The sequence below is a fragment of the Magnolia sinica genome, chromosome 13 (genome assembly GCF_029962835.1).
Source record: "Magnolia sinica isolate HGM2019 chromosome 13, MsV1, whole genome shotgun sequence".
NCBI classification, from domain to species: Eukaryota; Viridiplantae; Streptophyta; class Magnoliopsida; order Magnoliales; family Magnoliaceae; genus Magnolia; species Magnolia sinica.
In genome coordinates, this window is record NC_080585.1 from 10290051 (window position 1) to 10307818 (window position 17768).

At 39.4% G+C, this 17768-nt stretch overlaps 1 protein-coding gene across 6 annotated transcripts; it reads left to right on the forward strand.

Moving 5' to 3' along the window:
- The first annotated feature begins 2908 nt into the window (after window positions 1–2908).
- On the forward strand, window positions 2909–17501 carry LOC131222756 (CRM-domain containing factor CFM3A, chloroplastic/mitochondrial-like). 6 transcript variants are annotated; one of them, XM_058217935.1, is made up of 11 exons: window positions 2910–4221; window positions 10035–10482; window positions 10596–10726; window positions 13751–13927; window positions 14412–14762; window positions 15247–15403; window positions 15502–15794; window positions 15900–15959; window positions 16086–16172; window positions 16701–16895; window positions 17020–17501. In XM_058217935.1, exons 1-10 carry the CDS (start codon window positions 2953–2955, stop codon window positions 16806–16808), a joined length of 3081 nt encoding a protein of 1026 aa, XP_058073918.1. In that variant the 5' UTR covers window positions 2910–2952; the 3' UTR covers window positions 16809–16895; window positions 17020–17501. The 6 variants fall into 6 exon arrangements, with proteins under 6 accessions (XP_058073922.1, XP_058073918.1, XP_058073919.1 ...); XM_058217936.1 differs by having other exon boundaries at window positions 16704–16895; XM_058217937.1 differs by lacking the exon at window positions 13751–13927 and having other exon boundaries at window positions 2912–4221.
- Window positions 17502–17768: the final 267 nt, after the last annotated feature.

The following is a 17768-nucleotide window of genomic DNA, read 5'->3' on the forward strand; positions in this document are numbered from 1 at the left end:
TTGGAGGTTCGCACTGTAACGGGATTCGGTGAGGACGTGGTTTGGCTGGCAAGCCCAACCCTGTGGGGCCCACCATGATGCGTGTCTTTTATCTAGGCTGTCCATCCATTTTCCAAGCTCATTTTAACGCATGAGTCCAAAATTTAAGTGTATAAAAGGCTCAAGTGGACCACACCACGGAATACAGTGTGGATAAAGTTCCACCCTTCAAGCCTTCTTAGGGCCTTCTGATATTTATTTGTCATCCAACCCGTTAATAAGGTCCCACCCACCTACACGAAGTGAAAACACAGATGTCAGGTTGATCCAAAACTTCTGTGGCCTCCAAGAAGTTTTACTGTTTTCATGGTGTGGTCCACTTCAGCTTTGGATCCAATCCCCACTGTTTCTATGATGTGGCTCACTTGAGTTTTGGATCCACTTCACTTTTGGGCTCGTGCCCTAAAATAAGCTGTCAAAATGGATGGACAGCATGGGTAAATCACATACATCATGTGGGCCCACAGAGTTTTGACATAGCTGGCATTGTTAGGGTGTATTATGTGGTGTGGCCCGTGGGACCACATTGATGTATGTGTTGTGTATCCAGGCCGTCCATCAGTGTTTGCGGCTCATTTTAGGGTATTGTCCAAAAAATGGAGTAAATCCAAATCTCAAGGGTATGTATGCCGTTAAAAACTTATCAGAGCCACAACGAAAAGTTTTTAACGGTGGGTGTTCATAGATAACTGTTTCATGGTGTAGTCTACTTGATATTTGGATCTTAACTTTGGGGGACCATGGCCTAAATTGATTTCGACGAAAAAAGCAATGAACAGTGTGGATATACAACACATGCTTCAGGGCCGGCCCAAGGTCAGACAAACACCCATTTTGCGGGTAACACTTGATTCGCCGGCAGGGAATGGGTACCATACACCAGAACCTAGCTGGAGACGGACGGTCCACTCAGGGGTTCTGTGGAGCCACCATGTATATATTTCATCCATGCTATCTATAAATTTTGATAGGTCATTTTACGCCATGAGATAAAGAAGTAAGGTAAATTGAAGGCTGAAGTTGGCCCCACCAGTAATTGAAAATTTATGAGGACACATAAATTTTGGATTAAGTACACTCTGATCCATAGCTCAACTGGCATACTGGGTGAAGATACCCCATTTCAACACTTGAGGTCTTGGTATCGATCCCTAGCGGGGGTGGCTAACATGGAGTGTGTATCGACATAGGTGTGTACTAACAAGCTAACCTAAAAAAAAAAAGTTTTGGATTAAGCTGATATTTATATTTTCTCTATACAGGTGTATGTATAACACATTCCAATGATTTAGACAAAAGTACACATGGAATTTGACTAACGTTATATTATAGTGCATTACACATCAACATATGTCTAACATTGGTAGGTCTCGGCGTGCTAATATAACCCAAAACTAACATACCAAGTATATAGAAATGAAAAAATTTGTACGCTGAAGGCTGATCTCTTCCAAAGTTGGCATAAAACTGCTTAAATTTTTATCCGAAAGTTGTTTTTCAAAACTGATGTACAGAGTGTATTTGTCACAAACATCTCCAAGACCCCACACAGCCCTATGGATTTGTCATGGACATTTCTATGGACCCCACACAATATGGAGCACAGGTATATCTTTGTGCCGGGGTCACTGGCAATCCGCTTCCATTTAAATCGGGGCTTGTATGGTTAGAGAGGCATGCTAATTTGAATTGGATGCAGCGATGAGACGGACTTATTTGATACTCTGTAGAAAATACCACATGTTGCATGGCTAAACTTAGATTAAACGGACTAAAAGGTGGAAACCACTGTGTCTCTAGTTTACAAGACACTCCATTATAGTTTAAAGACATTTATGTTTGAATTCATGTTTTTATCAGCAAAACCATTTACATGATGCAACTCATTAGGGGTGAAGGGGACACCATAAAAAGTTATTAATTTAAGCTTTAACCATTTCAAACCTTTGATCATGGTTGCTATTTTTCACAAGAGGCTCTTAGACCTATGACCTGGGCTTAAGAAGCAGCCTTGGCACCTCATTGCCATGAAGCGGTTGCGTGCTACGTTACTCAGTGTGCATGCTGAGTAAACCATGTGAGTCTTTTTGTCATTCATGTATTTTATTCACTTGGTCTATTCATTTTATTATATAAATTTACAGCTTTGGTGGAAAATTGAAGCATATCCAAAGCTCAACAAGTGGACCTCACCTAAAAAAGTTATTGGAGGCAATAAAAGTTTTAGGCTAAGCTGATGTTTGTATTTTTCTTTGATCCATTCATGTGTAATATAATGTAAAGGTTGGATGACAAATAAATATCATTGTGGACCTTGGAAAGGTTTCAACATTGGAAATCAATACTTTATCTGTTTCATGTAATATGGTGCACTTAAGCTTTATATATGTTTTAATTTTAAAATCAACCTCAAATACAGTATGAAAAAAAGTAAATGGACGACACGGATAAACTACGTACATTTACGGTGAGCCCAAAAAAATTTACTCAGTACCGTAAGAACGTACTGACTGATATGCAATCCGGGTTCCATTGCCACTCCAACCTCAGGACTCCTCGAGACGATGGGAAGCTGATTACGTACTAGTTAGTTGAGTGTGCTGAGTGAACTCTACGGTGCCCACCATCGTTCATGCACATTATCCTTTTTTTTAGTGCTCTACTGTCAACTTGAGCTTTGGATATGCTTTAATTTTCGGCTCAACGCCTAAGATGATCCGGAAAAGGGGATGGATGGCGTGGATAAACCACATGCATTCACGGTGGGCCCAACAGAGTTTACTCAGTATTTCGAGACCGGGCAACTGAAAGGTGGGCCCCACCTGTACGGCAATACGCTGGAACGAAAACCCGAGTTAAACGAGTCGAGCATGGTACAAAAACACGTCATCACCAAAACCTCTCGAGCTTTCCATGGCGCTATCTCCTCCTCTATCATTCAATCCCTTCCCTTCTCATTTCCACTATCCTCCTCTCTCTCCATCTTCATCTCCTTCCCCCACTACTCTTCCCATTCTCCAAATCCGGAAACCGTTCCTGACCCACTTCAATCCCCACAAAATCACATTCTCCAGCACTGCTCTCGCTACTCAAATCCAAAACGAAGAACACCCAGAAACGGAAATAACCTCCGATACAAAGAAGAAGAAGAAGAAGAAAAAGAAGCTCAGACCTGGTTTTTACGACCAAACCCAGGAACGATGGTCGGTCAAGATCGCTTCCAACAGAACCCAATTCCCATGGCAAGAAAAACCCAAATCCTTAGAATCCTCTCCCGGATTTCTCCTTTCATCTGTTCCTACCGATTTATCGGAAGTGAAAGCCGACAACCCGTCACTCGGAATAGAATCTTCAAGCTTCCCTCCACGAAATCGTGTAATTTTGGCTCCTTGGGCCCATGGAGCCAAACAGGGAAAACCCCATTTGAATTCCGAAGTTAGAAAACGGGCTTTGGTCGATGAAACTGTAGAAGGTCATGTAGACGTTGAAGAAGCAAAGAGTCTTAATATTCATGGAGAAGCGGAGAAGGCCCTTTTTGGAGGCAAACAGATAGAAACCCATTTGGAATCTGAAACTGAAATTCAGGTTGCAACTGAGCGAATTGGAGATGGTGCCATGGAAGGTGAAGAAGCAAAGAGCGTCCAAGTTTGCAGAGACGTCGAGAAGAGTACTGTTGGGATTATAGTAGAAAAATTGAAGAACCTTGGGACAGAACGGAATTCTGATTCTGATGGAAAAGACCGTGAACTCCCAAGTTGTGTTGAGGATCCAAACAACTTTGGCAGCGACACTAATCACAATGTCTGTCATTATCCAGGTCCATTTCAAGATTCTGAGGAAGAACAGAGGTTGTATAGCTATAGAAACAGTGCTACTTTAACACATTTGATTGATAACAGTGGTTCAATTCGGTTACCATGGGAGAGAGAAAGAGGTCCAGACGGAGAGAGGTGGAGGAAAAGCAACACTGAGCTAGCAGAGAAGACAATTCCAGAACCTGAACTACATAGGCTCCGGAATGTTGCTTTGAGGATGAAGGAGAGGATGAAGGTCGGAGCTGCTGGCATTACACAGGCTGTCGTGGATGAAATTCATGATAAATGGAAGGAAGAAGAGGTGGTGAAGATCAAATTTGAAGGGCCGCCAGCGCTTAACATGAAGAGGACACATGAAGTCTTAGAGGTCAGTGTGCTTATCAGCTCCTTATAAGTTGTTAAATGGTTTACACACATTAAATTCGGTTCTCTTTTTTAATTCTCTATATCGAATTGGATGTTGCCATGATTGGCGGGTTTTAATTTGATGGAATCCGCTTCACACACACCCCCAAAAAAAAATAAAAAATAAAAAAAAAAAACTAAATTCGGATATGTTTATGTAGTGGTTTGGAGATTGATACATTTTTAGCATCAATTTGACTTGAACAATTCTTGAGTTAACTCAGACTTGATCCTCCATCAAACCTGAGTTTGTATTTCAGGTTTAAACGTTGATGTTACAATTCATTACCTGAACTTACATCAAGTTTTGAGTTATGAAAGTACTTTTTTTAAAGTAAAAGTTGTTGTTTATGTAGTTAGATTGACAAGGAGAAAGGGAGATAATATGAGTAGAAGAGAGAGAGAGGGGGGGGGGGGGGGGTTGTTGTGTGTGGGGTTGTGTTGCGGGGCGGGGCTAGAATGTGGTGATGCCCCTAACCTCTTCTCTTATTATCACTAGGGTTTCATAATATATGTGAAAGTACAAAAATACCTTCCATCCTAAAGTTATTAGATAAACCAAGGCCCATGTGCTTAAACTTTAAACACATCACCTTAAGGATTACAAAGGAGAACAATAAAATGAAACAATAGAAACCATAATCTCCATGTGAAGTGGGCCACATGCGATCTTCACCTTTCATTATGGTCCATCAAGACTTCCCTTCAAGTTGGAGCATATATATCATAAATACCGGCTTGATGGAGAGACAATCAAAAGGAGTGCAATCAAGAGCCATAGTGAACACATCTACCAATTGATCCTGAGATTTGATGAATAGCATGCAAATTTCCTTACTTGCAACTTTTTCTTCGATGAAGTGACAATCAACTTCAATGGGCTTGGTTTTCTCATGATATACTGGATGATTGACAATATGAGAAGTAGCTTAATTATCACAATAATGCTCCATGGAACATTAACCATTCACCAACTCCTTTAGCCAAACAAGTTCACATGTAGCATAAGCCATTGACTTATATACCATGCCTCTGCACTTGAACAAGCCACCACACTTTGCTTCTTATTTCTCGATGTAACTAGGTTACCTTCAACAAAGGTATAATAACTTGTAGTAGACCATCTGTCAAATGAAGAATCGACTTGGTCTACATCTAAATACCCTTCTACTTGAAATGGCCATTGCGCTTATATAGAATACCACAATCATGAGTTCCCTTTAAATATCTGAGTATACGAAACCCTATTTCCATATGAGGAACACAAGGAGCTTGCATATCTGGTTGGCCACACTAATAAGAAAAATGATATCAGGTCAAGTGATCGTCAAGTAAATCAAATTTTCAACGAGTTGACAATATCCTTTTTTTTTTTTTTTTGAAAGGTAACACTACCAGGTTTTGAACCCTAGATCACTCACACACACTACATTATCTCCATCAGCTCAACTCTCAACCTGGTCCACACTAAGCTTCTAATTTGGGTCCCCAAGAGTATCAATTGGTTTGGCTCCCTATAAGACCAGTCTCAGCCAAAAAATCTGGCACATATTTTCATTGTGACAAATTAATGTCCACCTTAGATCTTGCTAATTAAAATCCTAAAATGTATCAAAGATGAACCATGTCCTTTGTATAGAAATGTTGCTGTAAAAATGTCTTCAACTTGTCAATACCTGCATTGTCACTTGCAGTAACAATGATATCATCAACATAGACTACTAAAACAATGATGCCTGCCTCACTTTGCCTTACAAAGACAGAGTGGTCAGTCCGACTTCGTTTCATCTTATATTCAACACCACTTTATGGAATTTGTCACACCAAGCTCTTGGAAATTATTTTATGCCATAAATGGACTTCTTAAGATTACTCATTTTGTCGAACTTCCCCTGAGCAACAAAGCTAGACATTTACTACATTTAGATTTCTTTAGTAAGATCCCTATGGATAAACATATTCTTCACATGAAGCTGGTATAAGGACCAATCTAAATTTGTGACAGGCAAAATGATTATCCACATGGAATTAAGCTTTGCCACTAGAGAAAATGTCTTGGGATAGTCAACTCATAGAGTCTAAGAGTACCTTTGAGTGACCAACCGAGCCTTTAAGTGTTTCATTGAACCATTAGGATTGTACTAAACCATATACACCTATCAACACCCAACCACACATTTTCTAGTAGGTAAGTTAGTTAGAGTCCAAGTTTTATTATGATGGAGAGTAACCATCTCATATTTCATAACTTGTTTCCATACGTCATGACTGAGAGCTTGTTGGAAAGACTGATAAATAGACATAGATGATAAGGACAAAGCAAATTTGCAAACAGGCAATTAGTCGATGAAGGAAATAAAATGAGAAATAGGATGTTGAGTGTAAGAACATGTACTCTTGTGAAGAATGACCGGTAAGACGTATTCATTAGATGCAAAAAAAAAAAAAAAAAAGAAGAAGATTTATTGCGATGATGATCTTTAAGATGGAGCCAGAGGATTGGTGGAAGCCACAATTGGATGAACTTTATTATCATGCTTGGGACGTTTGGAATAAACTTGAAATGGTGAAACTAAACGTCGTATAGACATTTCTCTTATGTCAGGCATAATGGGAAGAGTAGCAAACATCTCCTCAAAATGCAGTGACTTACCGTCTTAAGAAAAATAGTGAGTATTTTCAAAGAACGTGACATCCGCTAAGATATATCATTTGGGAGAGACATGATTGTCGCATTTGTATCCTTGTTGAGTATGTGAGTATCCAAGAAAGATATATTTGATAGCCTTTGGTTCAAAATTTTCAAGATCATGATCTAATTGATATATGAAACACATTACACCCAAACACCATAGGAAAGACGAAAAACACAAGAATACCGGGAGGCAAATTTTATTTATTATTATTTTTTTAAAGTGATTCACTATCCATAACAAATAAAGGCATTTGATTTGTTAAATGACATGTAGTTAAAACTACAACAATCCAAAAACATTTTTGGAACCTTCATATTAAATTAAAAAGCTCCAGAAAAAAAAAAGAAAAAAGAAAAGCTCAAGCAACCTCATATAAGTGTCTTCAATTCTCACGTTCAACGACAAATTTTTTGTTATGGTGTGTTTGCACATCAGGTTTTATGGATAATTCCATGAGATGAGAGGTATGAATTAAATTCATAAGATACATATTATCTAGCATTATCTGAACATAAAATACCTACACTAATATTGAATTGTGTTTGCATTTCCATATGAAATTCTTTTAAGTAGAAAGGCAATTCATATTGAGCTTTCAAAGGAACCAAGTTTCAATGGTCAAAAAACAGGCAAAAAACGGCCGGTTTGATCGATTGATTTGAGCCTTCAATTGATCGGGCGATGCATCGATCGATCGCTATAAATCTAACATTTAGTGATTTTGTTGTTGGACGATTTGGGCCATGTTCGATCGCTCGAGACCGATCGATCGATCAGAGATCAATCGATGACACCAACGAGTCTACTGTTTTTGGGCAAATTGGTTTAACAATAGCTCGGGACCTCTATAACCTTTCTAAGCATGTTCCAGTGGGGCTCCTAAGGCTATGCGATGATCAATAAGGTTTACCTATAAGGTTAGGATCATCTAGAGGTTCAAGAGTTATTTTGAGTCAAGGGTTAAGGTCACCAAGGCACCTCATATACTTATTCTTTGCTCCTTGATGATCATGTCCTATTGTGTCTTCGGTCTTCAACTTCCAAGGCTCAACCGACTACATGACACATGGACTCACGTGATTGACAAACAAGGTGCATAAATCAGTGCACTTACAGGCCCTATCCCCCTCTTATTATCATTAAGGTTTCTGTAATATATGTGAAAGTACAAAAAAGCCCCACATACTTACGTTATTACATAAACCAAACATCATACGCTTAAACTTTATGCTAAGACATTACCTTAAGGACTAAAAAGGAGAATACTAAAATGAAGCAATAAAAACCATAATCTCCACATGAAGTGGGCCACAAGTGTGATCATCATCATCATCATCCATCATGGTCCCTCAATAGTCAAGAGTTGCAATTGATGCTTATTGTGTTGTCTTCACTGTGTTGATATGCGTTCCTTAACTTTACATGTGTGAATTTTCCAGATATATTGAAAAGATGGATGGGCCAAGCTCAATAATAATATCATCAAAATGAATGTCCTTGTTCAAAGGATGATCCAATGCATGATATACTTGGTTTTCTGAGTTCTGACAAGTCAGGCCTATTGTTTGTTAATCCAGCAATTGGTCCGCCTCCAATCATAGATAGACCATGGCCAAAAATCTCTCATACTGGAAGATCTTAACCACCAACCCTAGAACCTTTTTTAGTTGAGTTTGGATTGTTGTATTTCTATTCTTACCTGTATATAGCCAGGTGTAATGTTACATGGTTTCTTCTAAGTGGGAGACGTGCTGTGTATAAGAACAATTTGACATTGACACATGTGACAAACTGGGTTTCCCAGCAAAATCTTGAAGGATCTAACCATGCTGACACTACACAAAGAATCCTCTCTCCATACACTTCTAAATTGAAAATTTCATATTAAAGAAACCATAACAGAGGCAAAACCATTTTCAAGCATAGAACAACTTTCACTTTTCTTGTTCTTTTTTTCCAGAAATACTCTTAAAATGTAAAACTAATACCAAAGATGAAATAATGAGCCTTCTTTTCGTTTATATTTTCTCCAAATTTAATAAGCATTTAAAGCGTTAAATGGTTGCTTGATATTAATTTTTTTCTTCTTTTACTTTAATTTTTAAATATTGATCTTTTTAATTAAAGCATTAAATGGTTGATAGATATTAATTCTTTTCTTCCTTATTTTAATTTTTAAATATCTTTTTAATTAATAAGAGTGCCTCTCGTTTCAAAAAGAAAAACTGGCAAAGGTTTCCTTGTCTCATTGAGTTTAAAAATAAAGAAATAAATAAAGAGGAAGTACATGATGATCTTGTAGAGTATAAAGGAGAGTCTGCATGCACCTGCTACGTGTATATATACATCAACCATTACAACATAATTTTTCATAGAGAATAACCTAGATAATTAGATAATTAGGCTGATTAATAATGAGATATCATGAAATTTCATGATATTTGGTGCAACCAAACATAGTCTAAAGTAATATGAAAAATACAGTGAAGATTAAGTTTTATATATATATATAGCAATGGAATTAATTTAATACTCTTGTTTATATATTTAACTATAATCATTGAAAACATTAGCTAATTTTTAGTGACAATAGAAAAATGTAAGAAATTATTGAAAACATTAATTGATTTGAATGTTTTAATGAAAAATAACTTGTATCGTAAACTTCGTAGCATGTAGTGAACTCTACATGTGACTTGAACTATTTCATGAGCTATGTAGTATGAAGGCTATATGCTACTCTGTGTAGTGTAAGCCACACACTAAGTAGTAGTGTAAGCCATATGCTACTCTGTGTAGTGTAAGCCACACGCTAAGTAGCATAAGCCATTTAAACACTGGAGTTGGAATTAAAAACCGAATTGTACTTTGCAAAGCCTTAGGTGGAGGATCCTATAATTCCTCTCTTATCCTACTTGCCGAGGTGGCTTTTGTTGTTCGATGTTGTTGCTATCTTATGGCTTTTACTAGTTATATGCACGCATGTAAACTATTTGTTTTGTCGACAGTTTCTTTAAGGAACTTTATGAATGTGGATTACTAGCTTCTTGAAATGTGTTACATTTTCACACTTAATCAGAGGAAAACTGGAGGTCTGGTGATTTGGAGGTCTGGCAGTTCACTGGTGTTATACAGGGGAATGACATACAAACTACCCTGTGTGCAATCATATGTAAAACACACTCAAACTAGTCAAAATATTATTCCTCACTCAGAACAGTTGACAATTGATGTTAGAGCTACAGAGCCATCCAGTTCTGGTTCCATGACAGCTTTTGAGGGTGAGGCTGGTGACCTCACAGATATAAGTTATGTCAACAGTCTGTTAGATGAATTGGGTCCACGGTTCCAAGATTGGTCGGGCTGTGATCCAATGCCTGTAGATGCTGATCTGCTTCCTGGTTTGGTCCCTGAATATAAACCTCCGTACAGACTTCTTCCTTATGGGATGAGGCATTGTCTTCATAACAGGCAAATGACATCTTTGCGGAGGCTTGCAAGAAGAGTGCCTCCTCATTTTGCCCTAGGTATGTAATACCATACTTATGTTCATTATGGATTCATGTCGTCACTTTTTGTCTAGGAGCCGATGTTTTTTTTTTTTTTCCCCGGGGCTCCATAACTTTGTTGATTGATGTAGGAAGAAACAGGAAACACCAAGGCCTGGCTAAGGCTATGGTGAAGCTGTGGGAAAAAAGTTCCATTGCAAAGATCGCCATCAAACGTGGTGTACCCAATACCTCTAATGAGAGGATCGCAGAAGAACTCAAGGTGCGTAATGTGCGGCATTTTACAATTAATAGGATTAGGATCTAATGATGATTTCTAGCTTCTTGGATGCAATGGTAGAATATATAGATACCCTTTGACTTGATTTGCAATTCTTTTCTGAAGAATGATATCATTTTATCAAAAAAGAACAGCAGCAAAAACAACTAAGGGCTGCAGCCAATATATGCAAAAGACAACTGCCACATGAAGCATTACCACAAAAAAAAAAAAAAAAAAAAACGAAGGAAGAAGACTTAAAGACGGACAGCCAAATGATGGCTTCACCAGTCTACTACTCCCTTACAGATAAATGAGACAGATCTATTGACCCCCTCTTGCCAACCTATCTGTATAACCATTAGTGGAATGATGCACTTTTGTGAAAGATACCGATGTGGCTAAGCAAGCATCAAGCTTCTTCGAAGAAATTCGCCACCTCCCATGGGTACCTATGACTCTCCAGCTAACTCATGACCACCCTGGAATCCCCTTCAATGATTAGGCGACTCTCCAGCCAACTCATGACCTACCTGGAATCCCCTTCAATGATTAGGCAATTGCAGGGCGCGCAGCCGCCAGCAGAACCCCCTCAAAACAGCCATGTCTTCAACAAGATTGGGCTGACAGAAGCAACACCCTCCCACCCCCCTGGCCATGAGAATTCCACCACCATCTCGTCCCTGTGGTCTCTAAAAATGGCTTCAATCCCAGCCTGCCCCAGGTTGCCTAGCAAGGAACCATTAAAGTTCAGCTTCAAGCATTGCCAGCTCATGACTGGCGCCAAAGACCGCCAACCACCCAACAGTAACCCCATTAGAACACAGCCACTGCTACGAAGCCCCGAGAAGCACCTGCTCTATTCAAAGGCATCCACCAAGGCTAGCTTTGATATCATCAAAGAAGAGGAATTCTGGTGTTCTGCTTCGAGCTAGATGGTCCATATTATTGATTTTACCTCTTGAAAACAGATGGTGCACCCTTCCTGATCCCACACACTCATCCTAAAAAATGGCATAAGCTTCTTGATCAAACTTGGAAAAACTCAGATGACACCAAACTTACTGAGGATGAAGCACCACATTTGCGTTGCCAATGAAAAATGGATAAATAGATGCACCATGTTCTCTTCCTCATCTCAGCACAACACATCTCTTCGGCGGCAAGATTTGTGAATTTTTCAAGTTATTCAGCTCGAGAATTCTGTTTAAACACTCTGTCCAGCAGAAAGGTTGTATTTCGATGTGATTTGCAATTTATGAAGCCTTTTTGCATATCTTGTACATGAAAGTCGTCCTGTGGTGTCCCCCCTACGCCCCATTCTTCTCTCTCAAGACACTTGAAACCTTTGCATTTCCATTGCATAGGATCCTCTTATCTAAAAGATGAGCATAGCATACTGGATTATGAATAATGTATTTAATCATTGGTAGGTCTTTAATTGTCCATTTTGGGAGTTCCAATATTGCAAATTCAAACATTTTTGGTTTCTGGGAACAGAGGAGACATCTCGCATCAGTATAATAACAAAAAGCTCAAAATATTTAATCTTCATTTTGGGCTTCCAAATTACAAGATTACAAAGTATGTACCAGGTTCCCTGTGGAAACTAGGGGAAATGTCATGTTAAACTGATGATTATTTGTCTTATCAACAAAAACATGAAAAAGAAAATAAATAAGTTGAAGACAATGATGAGCATTGGATATTAAAAAAGTTGAGTGCTATCTCTTACAAGATTTCAAAGCTGGAGATGTAGGGTCAATCCGCTATCCAGGCATCAATACCCGATGTTGTGACAGAATTTGAGATGGGAGAACTCAGGTGTATTATTTTAACCAATCCCAATTGGTTATGCACTGTTCATCACCATCATCTAATCCTTATCCCAACTAATTGGGTTGGCTTGGTTATAACTGTCATGGATATTATTAACTGACATGAACACCCAACTGGATCTAATGTGCTTCGGTATGGAGTGCAAAGGAGCCTTTAGAATACCAAATCCCAATTTGAGAAAAATGCTAAAGAATCAAGGGGAAACCGGTCAAGTTTTTTAACTAGTATTAAATTCTTGGATTCCAGAAAGTAGGAGACAGTGATCAACTTGGATAATTTCAAAGCAGTCTGCGTCAAGGAATGAGTCAGTGGATTCTCCTGATTGCATTAGAAATGGCCCTTTGGTCAGCTTATACTGTGTCTAGTTCAAGATGACTTAGCTGGGTTCAGCATGTTGGCTCAGAGAATTTTTAAGGTGAGTTTTTTCCTCTTCATCAACTGGAAGCTGAATTCTAATGGTGGTAATGAGGGTATGTTGGGCCAAAGGGAGTGAAGGGGTCTGTGATCAACAGATCATTTCGTGCTGCATTTTATCTTATAGAGAGAGCTTTGAAAATGATGCTGGCATGGGCTAGAGATGAATCAATATGTAAGATTGACAAGTATAGATAGAAAATTACCTAAATACATATGCCTGCCTAAAAAATAATTAGGAACTTCAAAATAGAAAACAAAAGAAAAGGAAAACAAAAAGAAACAAATATCAGTCTGTTCAATGAGGAAGTATATGCTTGTATCAATCTGATCCAACACGCATTTGTTGCTGCCTTTAGGATAATAGTTGTTTCAGGAATTATATGAGAAGGGAGGGTTCCTTGGTATTTTTCTGAACAATGGTCCTGCTTTTGCAGTTTCTATTGTTCAGTCCATCCTTAGTGGGACCAATGCAGCTAATACTTAGAGCTTATCAGCTTATTCATACTGACACTTTCTTCTTGCTTATACAGTTTTAAATTTCCTGCATGTTTTTTGCATGTATTAGCCAGTGCAAGGAGATCCCACCTCACTCCACACTGATAAGGCCAATACGTACCAATGAACATTGGTTTTGGAGCAGTGATATCTGCTCCAGTACCTATATTTTGACTTTTTCATTTAACACACATTTGTCTGTGCTTTTATATTCAAATTTCAAAGGTGGGATCTATTGTATTTCTCCATACACCATTCTTGCTTTGTGGGTTTTAGATTTCCAGACTGTCTTTGATGGGACCAGCTCTTTTTGGTGTGAACTGTTCTACACACCTCGAAAACTCTTATAGTGCACATTCGTGGAAAGAGTTGCACTCCAATGCAGAAGTGGAGCATACGTTATTATCAAGTCCAACCCATCCATCAGATGCATCCCCTCAGGTTAACCCCAAGGTATGAAAAATAAGTGTGATCCAAAAATCTGACAACAAAGGTAACAAGGTGGGAGGAGATGGCTACCTTTGATTTTTACTGGGCCGACTTAAGTTGCAGAACAGCCTGATTTTTGTCTTAACCTTATCCAGGGAAGATGAAGGGTCAGGATGGCCTGGATGTCATATACACAGCATGGTGATCCACACACAAGTCAGTGGTGGACGTCAGGTTCCCCCTCAACTTGTCCCCTGTGCTATGGCCCACCCGTTGTCTTTTGGGCTGATTTTTGTGACCTAGGGGTAACTTGAGGTGAAGCATATGATACACTGGTCGGGATGTCGTGAATATATCACATGGGTACCACATCTGCATGGTACCACCATAGCTTATGATGGTACTGGTTTCACTGGAGCACGTCCCTTATGGGTAATTACTTGTTATTAGCTAAGAATCAGTTTCATCTCACTTACTGGCTGAGAACTGTTTCGCCTCACTTGTGCAGATTTTGACAGGAGGAACACTTGTCTCTAGGAACAAGGATTATATCGTTTTTTACAGGGGAAATGACTTCTTGCCACCAGCCATGAAAGGGGCATTAGTAGAAAGGCAGAAATTAGCAAAGATCCGGCAGGATGAGGAAGAGCAAGCACGACTGAGGGCGTCAACCTTAATTGCTTCAAATGCCAAAACTGCTAGTGGGCCATTTGTTGCCGGTACGCTGGCAGAAACTTTGGCAGCAAACTCTCGTTGGGGAAATCAACTGAGCAGTGACGATAGAGCAAAAATGATGAGAAATGTGGCTTTAGCTAAACATGCTGCTCTTGTCAGATACTCAGAGAGGAAACTAGCTCATGTATGTTTCACAAACCACGGTGATATCATATTAGGGATAAGATTGCATATCCATCATGGTGAGGACAGTTATGGCTGAAATCTAATAAACGCGCACGAGGAAAGTTTGAACATGGTCCAGACTGTTATCAGGTGGATCCTATTGTGGATGGCCCACAGCCCAAAAACATGACCTACCAGACAGTTATGACCTTTGGATTGGGAGTTTGTGTTTTAATGCTGATTTGTAAGCTGCTGATGTGATGTTTAGGGTCGTCTGATTGTTATGGTTTTGGACTGTCTACTCTCTGTGGCAAGCGTCCACTCGGGGAATGGTCCAGATCCAGTCAATGCGTTCCATGTCTACAATTTTAAATGCTGGACGTAGTATTTATGAATGGAGCTGATCATTAGTTCTGTTTTTGGACCTACTTGTAAAACTGATCTGGCACTTCAGGTTTATTACCCAATATAGGCTTTCTAATTTCTGTTATTCGAATTATCAGGCACAGGAGAAGGTGAAGAAGGCGGAGAAGGCTCTACGTAAAGTGCAGGAATATCTGGAGCCAGCTGATCTTCCAACTGATTTAGAAACCATAACTGACGAGGAGAGGTTCCTGTTCCGTAAAATTGGCCTGAGCATGAAACCTTTCTTACTCCTTGGTAATTCACCATTCCCAATCATCGTCTCCTATTTTTCTCCCAGTGTATCTCAGACAGAATCATAAAAGACCATTTTATGAACATATCTTCTGTTTCAGGGAGGCGGGGTGTTTTTGATGGCACCGTAGAAAACATGCACCTGCATTGGAAGTACAGGGAGTTGGTCAAGATAATTGTAAAGGGGAAGAGCTTTCAACAAGTCAAGCATATTGCAATCTCTCTTGAGGCAGAGAGCGGTGGGGTGTTAATTTCTTTGGATAAAACTTCTAAAGGCTATGCAATTGTCGTCTATCGTGGGAAAAACTATCAGCGCCCACAAACGTTGAGGCCCAAGAACCTGTTGACAAGGAGGCAGGCATTAGCGCGTTCAATCGAGCTTCAAAGGCGTGAGGTAACATCGCAGCTGACAAACCTGGCTATGAATTATAGGTTTTGAAGTCGATATTGTTTTCAATCCTAATGGTCCCCTTTTCTTGTTTTGGATAAAAAATCTCAGGCTCTGAATCATCATATTTTGGATCTACGGAAAAGAATTGAGATTATGAAATCTGAACTGGTATGATCTCCAGATGATTATCAGTAGAGTGTTTAAGTAGAGGCAACTAAGGCCATCAATCCCATGGAAGAGTTACAAATTTTCCATATCTGTCTTCTCGTAGCCATGTTTATGATTCTTTTGCAGGAACAAATGGAGACTATTAAGGATGTGGGCGATGAAGGCCTGTACTCCCAGTTGGATGATGCATATTCTTCTGAAGATGATGTGGAGGTGAGCACATTCATTTGTTTAGGCCTGTTATGAAGTATCTGCAAGCTGGGTTGTTCTCCGTTTTTTTTTTTCAAGAGCCAATCTGCTAGGCAGATGGAGAGCTCAGGAAATGGAAACTAAACTCTCTTTTTTAAAAAAAAAAATCCTTCTTCCACAATTCTCAAGGTAGATGAGAACAGCTAATTTTTTATTCAAGTGAAATGCAGACATCAAAAGCAGATGGGCACATGGGATCATAAAGGCTATGGGAAATACCGTCTGATGAAGCCTGACATATGAGATATGGAAATGTTGCTATGAAAGGGCGCTGAAAAAAATGAATGTGAAATATATATATAAACTTTTTTAATTTTTTTTTCTGAACATGCCTTAGGAGATGCACAGCAAAACTTCTCCTTGAACTACAGGCTCTGTGGAAAATATTCACATATAATTAACATTCAGCTTGTATCCACAGGTCCACAACTGAAGTATCTCTGCAGCATGAAGTGTTCGCATCTGCTGACTGATCATTGCATTTGTTTTTAGCAGGATGAAGGTGAAGAGGCATATCTTGAAACGTATGACAGTGGCGATGAGGCTGGGGACGGAGATGCTGAGATTGGTGAGCTTGCAAACAAAAGAGAGCCAATCTAGTAATTACCCAAGATTCATGTGGGTGGCAAAATTAGAGTTGCACAGACCGGAGATGTGAGACAGACTGGTTATTCCAGAACTTCTGAGGTAATGAAACATGACGCCTGGCAACTGGTGCATGGAAGGCAGTGATGTTTTGATGAGGTCCATCACATTTTGCTTGGTCATTTCATAGCTTAACCTTGTCCATTGATGGGAGTTATGCATGCAGGTCATGGAGCTCACCAGATTGAAGTCGAAGCTTAATGGGATTGCATTTGCAGCATGGTTTTTTAAATGGAATCCTCGGGCCCCAGTACCATCATTGTGATGGGCAAATAATTTAAAATATCCTTAGTCCCACATATTTGAAGCGTGTTGGGGCAAACAACACGAGAAGTGGTGCAATCGGGTGCCTGTCATGCAGCCAGTTGTAGTTACAATCATTTGCATGTGAGAATCTCCTCAATGGGATAATCCTAACCTTTCGATTTGTGGCCTGCAACTGTATGGCTCATAAGAAAATGCAGCAATGGTCCACATTACTGAAAACGGTCCGAGATGGGTAGGTAGGATCTTCCATGGGAAGAGATTATTTAGGCATGTTTCAACATGAGCCTCTCTTGTACAAACTAAAAACTTGAATATACTGTGCATGTAATTGGGTGGAGGATCCCATAATTCCTCTTATTAGGGAACCACTATTTACATCCACCCTGATTGATTTGCATCCACAGTACACATCCATTCTCCATTTTGTGAATTCAAGCACTGTTTCAATTCTAAAAACGGCACCGTTTCAATTCTGAAAACAGTTAGGGGTATAGGAGCAGATTCCCTGTGTCTAGAGGCATCACAATTTCTTTTATCCATATTCGGTACATGTGAATGATGATCCGAACCAAGCATCCTGAAACATGACCATAAATTGCTTTTCTTGGACCGTCTTATGATTGCGGGAGCCTGTTGGAAATAAATTTT